Source organism: Gracilinanus agilis, chromosome 4 (genome assembly GCF_016433145.1).
Source record: "Gracilinanus agilis isolate LMUSP501 chromosome 4, AgileGrace, whole genome shotgun sequence".
NCBI classification, from domain to species: Eukaryota; Metazoa; Chordata; class Mammalia; order Didelphimorphia; family Didelphidae; genus Gracilinanus; species Gracilinanus agilis.
In genome coordinates this window covers 27,273,300-27,286,851 of record NC_058133.1, presented here as the reverse complement: position 1 = coordinate 27,286,851, position 13,552 = coordinate 27,273,300, and the positions used below count along the sequence as shown (strand labels likewise).

General features: G+C 41.2%; 1 protein-coding gene across 5 annotated transcripts in view; it reads left to right on the top strand.

Annotated features, from left to right (window-relative positions):
• OSBPL9 (oxysterol binding protein like 9) overlaps positions 1 to 13,552 on the top strand; it is a 160,059-nt gene that overhangs the window by 49,063 nt on the left and 97,444 nt on the right. For all 5 annotated transcript variants that reach the window (XM_044676463.1, XM_044676462.1, XM_044676461.1 and 2 more), the window contains one exon: positions 4,632 to 4,710. In XM_044676463.1, coding sequence (XP_044532398.1) covers positions 4,632 to 4,710 — 79 coding nt within the window. The remainder of the gene's footprint in view (positions 1 to 4,631; positions 4,711 to 13,552) is intronic.

Genomic DNA, 13,552 nt, shown 5'->3' with positions numbered 1-13,552 from the left:
AGTATAGGTCTGATATGTTAGTTCTCTGCTTAAGACCTTTAGCATCTGGCTCCAGACTATTTTTCAAGGTTGATTTTGTATTATTCCTCTTTACCCATTTCAGCTAAACTTACCTATTTTCTTTTTGCCTGATATAGTATATTCCCTCTCCTTCCTCTTTGATTTGTCATAGTCTGTCCCCTGTACTTCAGCTTCTCATTTCTCCTCTCCATTTGGAACTCAAGAGGCATTCCCTACAACAGGCCTTTCCTGATTCTCCTCTCCCTACAGTCATTTTGCATTTATTTCATATATACCCTGTGTTTACTTTTCTGTGAATATGTTGGTTCGCCTTAGTAGGATGTAAGCTTCTTGAGGGCAGAGACTATCTTGCTTTGTCTTTGTCTCCTCATTGCCTATCAGTGCTCAGTTTGACATACAGAAGACATTAAATAGATGATATATAGTAGATATATGCAGCAGACAATACAAATGACATACAATAGATATTGAATAAATGCTAGCAGATTGATTAGATAAACATCTGGTGCATCTTCATGTGGCATCTGTAATGTACTTCTAGTGGTCAAGAGTCGGGAAAACTAGAGAGACCAGAGAAGGTCTGCTTAAATAGTTCTAGATAAGGGGCCTGCCAAGCTACGTGAGACTACAAAGCTGGAGATGCTTTAGTGTGAGATGACAAAAGTGGGCCTCTTCACATGAATGGATGATTGTCTCTCTGTGGATGCTTTCTCTACTGATGCACAAACATTATAGTCCATTCTTACCTTCTCATCCTGTTGGTTCCTCATCCTAGACCTTACAAGAATCTTCCCCAAAAGATCCTCCCATTGTGTCAGAGGGCTTCAGCCAGGGCTTTTAGCATTTGGCACAAATTGTTCCTTGACTCTTGCTTGGCTGATGTTAACCAAGACTATTTTTAAGTGTGAAAGAGGCCTCAAAATGTTTAAGCTATTTTGTTGATGCCTGCAAGTTAACTAATAATGGCAATCACTTTTCAACCGATGACTGGTTGAGAGCTGCAGTTTTCAAAGTGGATCCCTGAGCAGTGTATTTGATGAACTTTCAGAGGTCTGTGTAGCCAGGACAGAACCACAGAGTACATTTGGAATGGGCCTCAGTATCCAATTATTTCAACCCATGTGTGAAAGGAATCTTCTTCATTACCTCTGAGACAATGGTTATCTAGCCTCTGCTTAGACTTCCAAGGAAGGGGGAGTCCAGCAAACTTTAGGGTGTTCTCATTTTTTAGTTTTTCCTGACATCAGGTCTATGTTTGCCTATTTGCAGCTTCTACTCATAATTCTGCTCTCTGTGGCCAAATGATGCCTTTGGGCAGAAGGTGACATTTGAGCTGAAATCTGAAGGAAGCTAGCTAGAAAGTCTTTTAATTGAATTGCATTATTTATTTGTTTTAAAATGTTCTTTTAAAACATTTTTGAGTTCAGAAATCTCTCCCTCCCATTCCTCCCACACCTATTGAAAAAACAAGAAATGTAATATCAATTATGCATATAAAATCATGCAAAACATTTTCATATTATCCACGTTACAAAAAAAGGCAAGGAGAAAAATAAAAAATGTGAAAAAAATTATGCTTCAGCCTGCACCCAGATGTCATCAGTCTCCTCTGGAGGTAGATAGCATTTTTCATCATAAGTCCTTTGAAATTGTCTTGAATTGTTGCATTGATCAAAATATCTAAGTTGTTCACAATTGATCATCATACTATATCTCTATTACTGTATGCAGCGTTCTCTTGATTCTGCTCAGTTCACTTTGCATTAGTTCATATAAGTCTTCCCAGGTTTTTTCTAAAGCCATCTTGCTCATCATTTATTATATATAGCACAATAATATTCTATTATAATCATATATTACAACAGGTTCAGCTATTCTCCAATTGATGGACATCTCCTAAATTTCTAATTCTTTGCTACCACAAAGAGTTGAATAAATATTTTTGTGCAAATAGGTCCTTTGTGCAAATAGTTCAGTGGGTTTTGAGAGCCAAACCTAGAGACTAGAGGTCTTGAGTTCAAATTTGGCCTCACACATTTCCTAGCTAGGTGACCTTGGGCAAGTTATTTAACCTCAATTGCCTAGCTCTTACCACTCTTCTGCCTTGGAACCAATATACAGTATTGATTCTAACATGGAAGGTAAGGGTTTAAAAACAAAGAAAAAAACCCCCAAATAGGTTCTTTTCCTTTTTCTTTGGTCTCTTTGGGAGAAGACCATTGGTAGGGGTATTACTGAGTGAAAGGGTATGCACAGTTTTATAGCCCTTTTATGTGTAATTCCAAATTGTTCTCCAAAATGTTTGGATTAGTTCACAACTCTGCCAAAAGGACATTATTATCCCAATTTTTCCACATCTCTAATATTTGTCATTTTCCTTTTCTGTCATATTAGCCAATCTGTTAGGTGTGAAGTGTACGGTACCCCAGAGCTATTTTAATTTGCATTTATTTAATCAGTAGTGAATTAGAACACTTTTTTGCATGACCATAGATTGCTTTGATTTCATATCCTTTGAATATGTATTTTTATAAAATTGACTCAGTTCTTTATTAGAGAAACTTCCTATAAAAGTTTCCTTCCCATTTCAGGCTTTCCTTTTAATCTTGGCTATGCTGGTTTTGTTTGTGCAAAAACTTTAATGACATCAAAATTACCCATTTCACTTCCTGTGATGCTCTCTACCTCTTGTTTGGTTATAAATTCTTTCCTGTCCATAGATCTGACAGGTGAACTCTTCCATGCTCCCCTGATTTGCTTATGTCACCCTTTATGTCTAAATCACATAAGCATTTTGACCATATCTTGGTATATAGTGTGAGATGTTGGTCTATATCTAGTTTCTATCAAACTGCTTTCTAGTTTTCCTACTAGTTTTTGTCAGATGGTGATTTCTTCTTGTTCCCAAATCTTGGATCTTTGGTTTTATCAAACACTAAGTTACTATGGTCATTTATCACTGTGTGTTGTACATCTAATCTATTCCTTTGATCAACTGCTCTATTTCTTAAGCCAGTACCAGATTGTTTTGATGATTCCCGATTTATAATAGAAGAAGCTAGGAATTCTAAGAAGTAGAGGTTGAGAGGTTGTGAGTAAGTCCTAGGTATCTGGAACTGGCTAGCCATTGAGTGCAAAGGCACTGGAAAGTGGAATGGTAAGACCCCTAGTTTGGCGGGATGTGATGATGCCACGGTAGGGATCTTAAAACCAAACAAAGGATTGGAAGCTGAATATGTGTGTGGAGGATTGTACATGTGAGAAAGACACAACCAGTTTAATGTTTAATTAAGTAAGATTTCTTTAGTGCATTGTTAGCTATGTGAATGTAGAGAAGGGATCATGTAAAACAGTTGTAATTATAGAAACAACAAATATTAGCATTGAGTAGGATATATATATAGGGTGAGTGGGAGTAAGGCACCAAAGATGGTACCAAAGTTACAAACCCAAGTGACTGGAATGATGATGGTGCTCCTGACATAAATAGGGCAGTTCAGAAAACGGAGGGTGAGTTTCAGGGGAAGAAAATTAATTTGTTTTTCAATATATTGAGTTTGATATCCAAAAGGCAATTGGATACAGATAGCTGGATCTCAGGAGACAGAGTAGGGTTGGATAGATTTGCTAAATCTGGGCATTGCCACCATGGAGATGATGATGATTAAGCCAGTGGGAACTATGTTTGATATGGTGATGGAGTGGAAGTATTCCATCATTAGTTAGGTGATTAGATTCTTTTTTTAAAGACTGACAATAGATGATATGGACCCTCTGAACTAATGAATGTGACTTTCTCCAGCCTAATTACCTTTACTCAGGCAGTTATGAGGCTTGAGAACAGTGCATTTTGAAGTGATTTGAAGACTTAAAAGTGGCACCCGAGTAAATGTCAGTTAGTATAGATGATATGTGGACCCCAGAAAGGAAGTGTACTTTTGTGTGCCCCCAAGCCCCTTGGGGCATGGACATCAAGGGTCTAAAGGCCATGACTCAGCACCTTAGCTACTTGACCCTCACTTTCCCCTTGGCCCTCAATAGTACATTTTACTTTCCATCTCTCTGCCACTTCCCTTCCCTCTTTCCTCCCCCAGGAAAAAACCAACTAGGACATAGCTCTTTTTCCAAAACATGCTTTTGCCTGGCTGGTGTGCTATTATTGTAGCTGGGTGCTTCTGACTGGTGGATGGTATTAGGGTTGTTTAGTTTGGTAGTTTTGTTCCTGCAAGCCTTATTACCCTCACCCTTACTGCCTTAAGTACTCTCTTGGGAGCCTTCCCATGGGGACTCTTCTTGCTCTCCCTCTGCCTTTCCCCAGAAGTCTCTATTGTCTTCCAGTAAGTCATAACTATTTTAACAGAGAAGGCTGGAGATCTCTGTATGTTTCTGTTGTGTCTACCCCTCCCCTTTCAAACAGCATCTCTCCTTATTTTATCTGAAGAGTTTTGATCCCTGAAAACAAAGCCAGTGGCTCAGCTTACTCTGCAGAGAGAATTCTCCCTTTGGCTCCCCATCTCGTCCTTGCCGTTTAGCATTCCTGGGGTGTCGTGGCTGGGGATGTTGCTGATGTCACTGCCTGCCTTATCAGGATTTTGCTCTTTGTTTCACAGGGAGCTGTGATTGGTATAGACGATGAGGACGACAGCACCTTCACAATAACTGTTGATCAGAAAACCTTCCATTTCCAGGGTGAGCTGAAAGAAGAGATTCTTTCTTTTTATGGTCCCGTCTGCAGGGATCTTCTTGGTGGGGGTGGTAGTGGCTGGATGCCTTGAATGTTTCTGCCACAGATACTGCGTGAATGATGAGCACAGGGTGGGGGGAGCCTGCTGGATGAGAAAGGGCTGCTGCTGCCGCAGGATAGGCTTCTCTATGATGGCGGCATACGTATGTATCTGAAAAGACTGGCTTCGGCAACAGCGGGCAATTAAAAATTTAGAGGATAAAATCATTCAAGGGAGAGAATGAAGGGCTGCTGCTGGCTGGTCGTTGTGGGCTGCCGCTGATCTCCAGGAGAGTGATTGTGCTTCTGCAGGGCTCATCTGCCAGGCTAAAGGCTGCAGTCCGCGTGCGAGTCAAACTCGAGACGTAGTTGTGTTGGAGGGGGAGGCCACGTCTGTCTGTCTGACTCCAAGGTGGTGCTTTGCTTCAAGGACTACAAGCTTACATTCATTCCATCTCCATTTCTGTGTTTTGTCTGCCAGCTGTCATTTCTCTGCTCCTATCATTGTCCTCTTTCCTTAGGCCAATGCCCTCTGCCCCTGCTATGTTCCGGCATTGCATGCTTTGGCTCTCCGGTAGAAAGGGTAAGGTCCTGGACGGTCATTCTCCTTTCTTGTTGCTAGGAGCATTGGGGATCAGCCCCACCCCTCTCCCCAATCTGCTAGCTTCAGGCTTCTGTTGGAATGCTGGTTTGCCTATCAGAATAGCATCCCTCCATCCCTCTGCTGTTAACAGCCCCAGGAGGAGCTTCACTATCTGAGGGTGGGGGTCCTTTGGCTAAATGCATGATTTCTGAAAAAATCAGTGCCCTGAGGTTATCTTCAGGACAATTAAGTCCACAGCCTTGTTTTTTTTTTGTGAAAATATTGTGGTGACTGCATAGGTGTGAGCAGTCCTGGTTGTTCCAGCTCAGATTGGATGGGAGTGTCCCAGTGTCCATTGTGTCCTGGAAAGTGAAAGCTGTGTGTGGTCTCTGGAGGGCTCCTTCACTAAGATCCTGAGCCCAGGCACAGACTTAGGTTGGGGATTATTTGATTAATCTGGCTATAACCTGCAGCTATCTGTGCCAGTCTTGAGCTCTGGCCTCTACCTTCAGTTTTTTCCCTCTACCAAATCTTTTGTGAAAGACTCAATTATTGATTTTTAAGAATGTTGCAAACACATGCTGAGCATTTCTCTTCCAGAGGAAGACTTTAGCTCACCTAAGTTGGGTACTTAAGTGGGCCTTGAGTTCAGGTATAGGTGCAGTAGAGAACTGTGACTGAAGTGTGGAATCTGCTCCTCTGCAGTTTCTAAGGCAACACCCCTTATGCAGCTCTCATCTTCCCGGTTGTGGGATTGTCAAGAGAACCAGACCTCTGGAGAAAAAGCCAATTGTCGTACCTCTGGGCTTAGACAGAAGGCATCTCTTCTACTTTGTGCCCTCCCCTCCTCCCCTAGGCCCCATTCCAGTGGCTTCTGGGTAAAAGAACAACTTCATATGTGATGATGACTGTAAGGATATATTATATACAGGCTTAGAGATTTATCAAGCTCGGAGAGTCCACACATCTCACTTTGGGAGATATAAAAGAGTTGAAGTTTTGTCCCTGACAGTTGTAGGATTCAAGAACAGCATACACAGCTGTAGAATGGGGGCATGGGCAGGCAGGCAAGATTTCTTTCTTATTAATGGGAGATATTTTTTCATTAAGGATGATACTTAGATTAAAGAGAATTCTTTATATATATTTGAGAAAAAAAGATTGTGAGATTCTAAACACACTTTTTATTTTTGGTTTGTAATATGGTTTGGGATTGAAAGATTACAAGTCTAGAGCTGTATGACCCTGCAGAGGCCATAGAGTAAAACCCTCTGGCTTTATAGATGGGGAAACTGAGGCCCAGGTCACACAGAGAATGGTAGGGGTAGCATTTGAACCCAGGTCCTCTGATTCCAGAGCTAGGACTCTTTGCCTTTTATTCTAGTTGTACTAAATTTATGCATAAATTCATGAACTTCATTAATTATTAATTAATTAATATGATTAAATGATTAAATGTCCTGGCTTTGTCCTTTTAAACAAGTTGCATTGTGGTATAGTGGAAGTTTGCTGTCATCTTTGAGTGAAAAGATCTGAGCTTGAGTTTTGCCTGTAATGAGTGGGGTTCTAGGCCTCCCCTTCCTCACCTGTAAAGGAAAGATAACATCACTTGGACATCTTTCTGGACTGGGGCTGAAGTCTCAGTAGGAAAAGAAGGGGGTTGAGAGTTTGCTTGAGGACCTTGAGCAAAAACTGCCACTTGGTAAAAGGGAATTCTAGTCAGACCCTTCTTCACTTTCATCTGTGTTCCTTGTCCTCCTCCTCTGTGGAGGAGCCCCAGAGCCTACTTGGGACTCAAGCAGATCTGGGCTAAGGTGCTGTCTTTCACAATCCTGGCTGGGGGGCCAAGGTCATTCTCATGCACTGCTCATTGTCCCATGGATTAAGATAAGATTTGAGTTGCAAAATCCTTGCCTGTGGATTATGGTAGGGGGAGTTGACTCCCTAAGGTCAGACCAAAACATCCTGACTACTGTTAGTAATTAGTCATCACCATATTTTTACTGGAAACAGTGCTTGCTCTCTGTGACCATGGGTAAGTCACTTCTTCCTTCTTGGGCCCCTACATCCCTCTCCATAAATCGAGGAGCTGGAGTAGGTAGATGCCCCCAAAGGTCTGACCTTGCCATTTGACCTTTTATTTGATGTATGAATGTGTGACAAGAAGAATAGATTGTCACAGAAAGGAGGGAGGGCATTAGTTCCTTCTGGGTAAAAGGAACATTTTGGCCTTCAGAATTTTAAAAAACTAGACATAAGTCCTAGCTCTGCTCTTTACCTTTACCAGGGCCTGTCTTTAACTACTGGTTCTCCATTCAAGTGGGGACAGTAGTACTCACATGACCTACAAAACAGGATTGTTTTGAGGGAAATGCTTTGTAACCTTCCTGCTTTCTACATTCCCTCTTGTGTAAGTGCTTCAGGTTTTTGAAGGGCTTGGATTTGCAGTCCTAGTTGTTAACTCCCCCACAACCTGGGGAGCCTGGAGTCCATCAGGTGAGAACAGGAAGGAGCCACTAGAGGCGAGCTTTTCATCCTACAGAGGAGCAAACCAAAGCCCACAGAGCTGGAGTAGCTAACCCAGTGCTATACAGGCTATCTTAGTGACAATCTCACATTAAAATCACTTTCATTATAGAATCAGAGTCTCTGAGCTAGAAATAAACTTAGAGGTATCTGGCGCAACCCATCAAGACCAGTTGAAGAAAGGTTTTTGTGAATGGGAGCCCACTGTTCCTGAAGGCAGCTGGCTTACTGTGCTTTGGAAAGCTCTAAATGCTAGGAGCTTCTTTCCTCTCCTTCATGGGATGGAGCCCCTTCTGACAAGCAGAATAAGTCAGATTCTTCTGCTCAGAGGTCTCTTAGATTCTTGAAATTGGAAGGAAAAAATGAAAATGGGGGATAGGATTAAAGAGGACAATGTAGGACTTCAGAAAGGTTGCAGGTCACTATTGCAGTTTGCCCTTTTTTGGTGGGACAGTGTCTTGTATGTGGGAGAAACCTAATATTTTTTACTTGTATTTAATGGGAGAAAGTCTGAAAAGGCAATGGTACATCTTTTCTGTGAGCACTCTGATAAGCATGGGTATTGATGGGCAAAGCAAGAGCCGGCTTCCTGGACTGGAACATGACAGTTGTATTCAGAGACATTGTACTTTTTAAAGAACAAAAAGTTTGGCTATTTAATAGCAGAGTTATTTTTAATCTTATTGAAGCTCATAGAAACAGTCGTCATTTTATAGCTTTATTAGTTGGTTTAGAATTTTTTACTTTTAGTAGTGACATTGACACTCATATTTATACAACATTTGCTTAACATCACAAAAGGCAGTCTTTTTAAAAACAAACCTGTTTCTCATGACAGGGAGGCAGGGCAGTTCTTATTCCCTTCTTACAGGGGAGAAAACTGAGGCCCAAAGAAGTAACTGTGCCTAGGACCACATACCTAGCAAATGGCAGAGCCAGAATTCATACTGAGGGATTTTGACTACCCTGATTAGCATTGAGTTTTTTCAAGAAACATACTGCCTAAAAATGTTCATAATAGTCTTTATTTTAAACTCAACCTATCAAAACATTGCTTGGGAAGCTATCATTTTTAATCAGTGTGTTCTTGGGTTCAATTTTAAAGACAAGAATATACTTAATCAAGAAAGGCCAATCAGGAAAATCCTGACCCTGCTCAGTTAACATTAGTCCAGCTAAAAATGGCATCAGTTACATCTTTAATCATTCAATATAATTGAAGTTACATTTTAAAGCCTTGGAATAATCCTGGCCAGTGAAAGCTTGAGCATTGTCCACTTGAAAAAGAAATGGTTCAGTATTAGCAGAATCTATTAAGTTGTCTTGCTTGGTCTTTCTAGCTTCTGAATTTCCATCATTTTCAAATTTGATTTCATTGACTTCATAGTCCTAACTTCATTTTGTTGTTTGTTTTTTTTATGACTTAAAAGGCGGTCCATACACATAGACAAAGCCATCTTGAAATCAGCATAGGTTTTGGAACTCATTTGACAACTATGCCTGGAGTGACCTATGTGGGGTAAAAATGGTATGGTATATTAGCAAGAGCCTAGTCTTGGGTTCAAGACCTAGCTCTGGCATTTGGTATTTGTATAATTGGAATCAATCCTGTCAAGGCCCAAGCTTCTCAGTACTCTTACAGTGGTCTTGTGAGAAAAATATAAAACACGGAGCACAATAGTCTCAGGAAAGGGACAAAAATGAGTATTAACCGCTGAGGAAATGGAGCATGTGAACAAAAGAGGTGGTGGCATATGGGGGAACTTAAAAGAACAGGATTAAAAATGTCATCAGGGGAATATACCCCAAGAAGAGAAGATGAATTGGCTGCATAGTCAAGAAGAGGGGCCACCTGGGTCCTCCATTTGTAGGAATCCTAGACAAAGGAAGGCTTCCTTCTAGTATGGTGGGTGAACAGGACCTCTGAGTACAAACTTCAGGGAAAGTATGCATGAGAGTGCCCAGCATCGGCAAACTTGGGTAGGCTGTGAGAAGTGTCCTTGGAAGCCACACACAAATTTGTGAAATGATAGAGACATAGATAGTCCCAATAAATGTTTGAGAGACTTTGAAAGTCGTGTCATCTCCCTAAGCCTCAGTTTATTCAATTGTAAAATGGCAATAATTATATTTGTACTCTCTATGGGGTTGTGAGAAAAAGGTTTTGTAAACTGTTATATGCTCCGTACATATAAATTCAATTTTGAAAACATTTATTAAGCTGATTAAGTGACACCTTTTCCAGATGGTTTGGGCATCTGCCCTCCACTTTTCCCAGGTGATTAGTGGGAATCATTACTAAGTTTACTATATTTAGTTGGAGCAGAAGATAGAGCTGAGCCTTGAGTCAGGATTTAAATCTTGGGTTTAAATCCTACCTCAGACACTTACTAACTTTGTGACTCTGGACAAATCATTTCACCTCTGCAGGATCTTTTTCTTCACCTGTAAAATGGGGATGACCCAGGATTGTTTCAAAGATCAAATAAGATACTATTTGTGATGTGTTCTTCAAACCTTAAAGTACTATAGAAATAGTAGCTATTATTGGTATTATTTCCTCAATAATATGGGAGATAAATTTAGTATATAAAAATAACTGTAGATGTTTGTAGGGAGAAGATTACTGAATCTGAGTAGTTTGATTTAGGATCATGTGAAATGCACAGTGAAATTGCCTTGCACCAGACATGTTAATGACTTAAATCTCATTTAAATTGAATGCTTTGTCTTGAACCAGCAGCTCAGTTGCCCAACACTTTGTTTACAGGAGGACAATGTTGCTTCAGAGAGAAAAGCAGAAGTTTCCTGGGAGAACTTGTCTTGTAAATATTTGTTCAGAATCTAGAAGAGTGTTTTTGGTTTCAATCCAGGAGCATATCATAATGTTCAGCCTGTGTTTTAAGAGTCTACAAGATGGGGGAGGCTAGATGACTCAGTGGATCTAGCCAGCCCATCTAGCCAGCCCAGAGAAGGGAGGTCCTGAGTTCTAATGTGGCCTCAGACACTTCATAGCTGTGTGATCCTGGGCAAGTCCCTTAACCCCTATTGCCTAACCTTACCGCTCTTCTGCCTTAGAACTGATACTCAGTATTGACTCTAAGACAGAAGGACTTTAAGGGAGAAGAAAGGAAGGAATACTGGTTTATTCTTCAAGAACCTAAGCACTTGTCCCTCTTTTCCTTCACTGACTTCTTAAAGAGTGCTTCCCTCTTAGCCTTTCTGCCAGTTCTTCTATTAAAGCATGTATGTGTGCACAGTTGGTCCTATCAGGGTAGAGACTGCCTTGTCTGTATCATGCCTTCTGCAGCTCAGTACTGTACTTAGTGCTCAGAACAGTTAATACATTTGTTGATTGAATCTGCCCTTCTCTATCTGCAGTGCATTACCACTACTACTAGCTAATGTTTCTATGGTGCTTACTGTGTGCCAGGCACTGTGCTATGCACTTTGCAATTATGATCTCATTGAGCCTCACTACAACCTTGAGGGGAAGATGCTGTTGTTATCCCCTTTTTACAGGTGAGGAAACTGAGGCAAACAGGTGAAGTGACTTACTTCTCCAGGGTCATACAGGTAGGAAGTGTCTGAAGCAGGATTCAGATTCAGGCCTAGCATTTTATCCGCTATGCCACATAACATAATATCTGGCAAGATCAGGCCTTAACAAATGCTTTTTAACTGACTTCAGCAAAAGACAGCCAAAGGGGCAAGTTTCTTCACTTGATCTCTGCCTGCCTCAGTTTCTTCAGCTATAGAATAGAGATAATAACACCACTACCTGCCTCACAGGGTTGTTGTGAGAATCAGACAAGATATTTGTAAAGTGCTTAGCAGGTGTTTGATAAATGCTTGTTCCCTTATTTCTTTCCTTTTTAGGATCTAGGGATAGAAAGACAAAATAGGAAAAGTAAATACAGAGTAATCTCAGGTATAGCTGAGGTTCTGGTAGCTAGGGACATTGGGACAGTCTCCTGAAATAAGTGACCTTAGAGATGAACTTTGAAGGATGCCAGGATTCCTAAGAGGTGGAGATGAAAAGAACGTACATTCTAGGCATTAATAGAGGCAAGTGGAAAATTCCCAGTAGAATAGAACAGTCATTGGTCAATTGGGCTGGCCTATAAAGGGAGCAAAGAGGAATAATGTAAATCTCACAAGGAAAAGTAGGCTTGGAATCAAGGGCTCATCAGAACAAATGCAATTCCCAGATATCACCATCACCAGGATTTGTTTTAAGCCCCCAGACTTCTCCAATCAATCACTAGACCTGATTTGTTGGCAGCTGAGTTCATGACCCCATCCATAATTGATATTTCAAAGCAGAGCTTATAAATTAGTCATAACTCAGACTTTTAAAATGTCATTGGCTTATATGCTTCCAGAGAGGGTGATCTCTATTAGGTGAGACTGATATTCTAGTTTCTAGCTATTTTAAATTCTTTCTTCATTTTGGGACTGTGAACTCCTATATTAGATCCAGACCTGGTGAAGAGTGATGGCTGCACCCAAGGTCTAGCCAAAATCTGCACAAAAACAAGAGTGCTTGTTGCTATGGGTTTATTTCTTTGAGTTTCCAGAAAGGCTGAGAACTCTTAGGAGTGCTGGCACCTGAAGTTCCTGGGGTGCTGGACACTGATCCTTAGGATGCTGTACTTTGCTAGCTCCTCCCCTCTGCTGTCATTTCTTTTTCCCTAGGAGAAAAGTTATCATTGTTTGGTGACCTTGCTGGGATCACATGCCCAGGTAAGTAGGTGGTTTTTGTTGGTCTTCCTGACACAGTCCTGGGCTTCTGAGGAGGTTGCTGTTAGGACCTTACTTTCTTTCCCCACTCCCCAAATTCCCTGACCCTTGCTTCTAGCTGGCTCAGGGCAAATGAATTACTTATGTGTGTTTCTTGAATCTAGTGTGGTCAGTGTTGCACCCCTCATTTCTATCCCATGTAGTTTGTACCTCCTACTGAGTTTTTTGAGGCTGGAGATAAATGTGTGCTTTTCATTTACCCTTTGAACTCCCTCTGTGTCCCCTTCTCTGTGTGTCCTTGATTTGGCACTAAGCCTCAGGAAAGCTATAGTCAGAGGTGGAGATAGAAGAGTGGAGCTTGAAAGCTTTGCCCTGCAATCCTGCCTTCTGATGGGAAAACCCCGTGCCTCTTATCTGGATTATGAAGATTCATGTATACAGATTATATCTTTGGTAGGCTTGGGCTTATTTCTATGTTGGTGTAGGCAACTCTGGGCCTTGGCAGAATGATGAGGTAAGGAAAGGCCTTTTCTATCTCTCAATAAGTAAGAAAAGGAAAAATAGTTTTTAAACCTGCCCTGGAACTCTTGCAAACATGCTTTCCACATAAAGTCATGCAAGGATGTGTCATTAACAGCTGATGCCCAGGTTTGAATTTTAGCCAGAATCTTTCTGCTAGGAGATTGAAACTCCTGTCAGGACAGAGTAGACAGAGCATTGCCCGTGTCAGAGGGCAGTCTTAGGACACCCTGATATCATGTCTCTCCCAAGGCCCTGATCTGGCTTTACCAGGCTGGTCTAATTCTGAAGGTTGTGACTCACCACCTGCTTCCCCTCATGCAGCAACCATAGAAAAGTTTTGACATTCTTACAACACTAGTGCTTTGTAATAATTCCTGGTTCTGCCAGGCTGTCGTCATGTCCTATCAGTGGCACATCTATCAGTCCACGTCTAG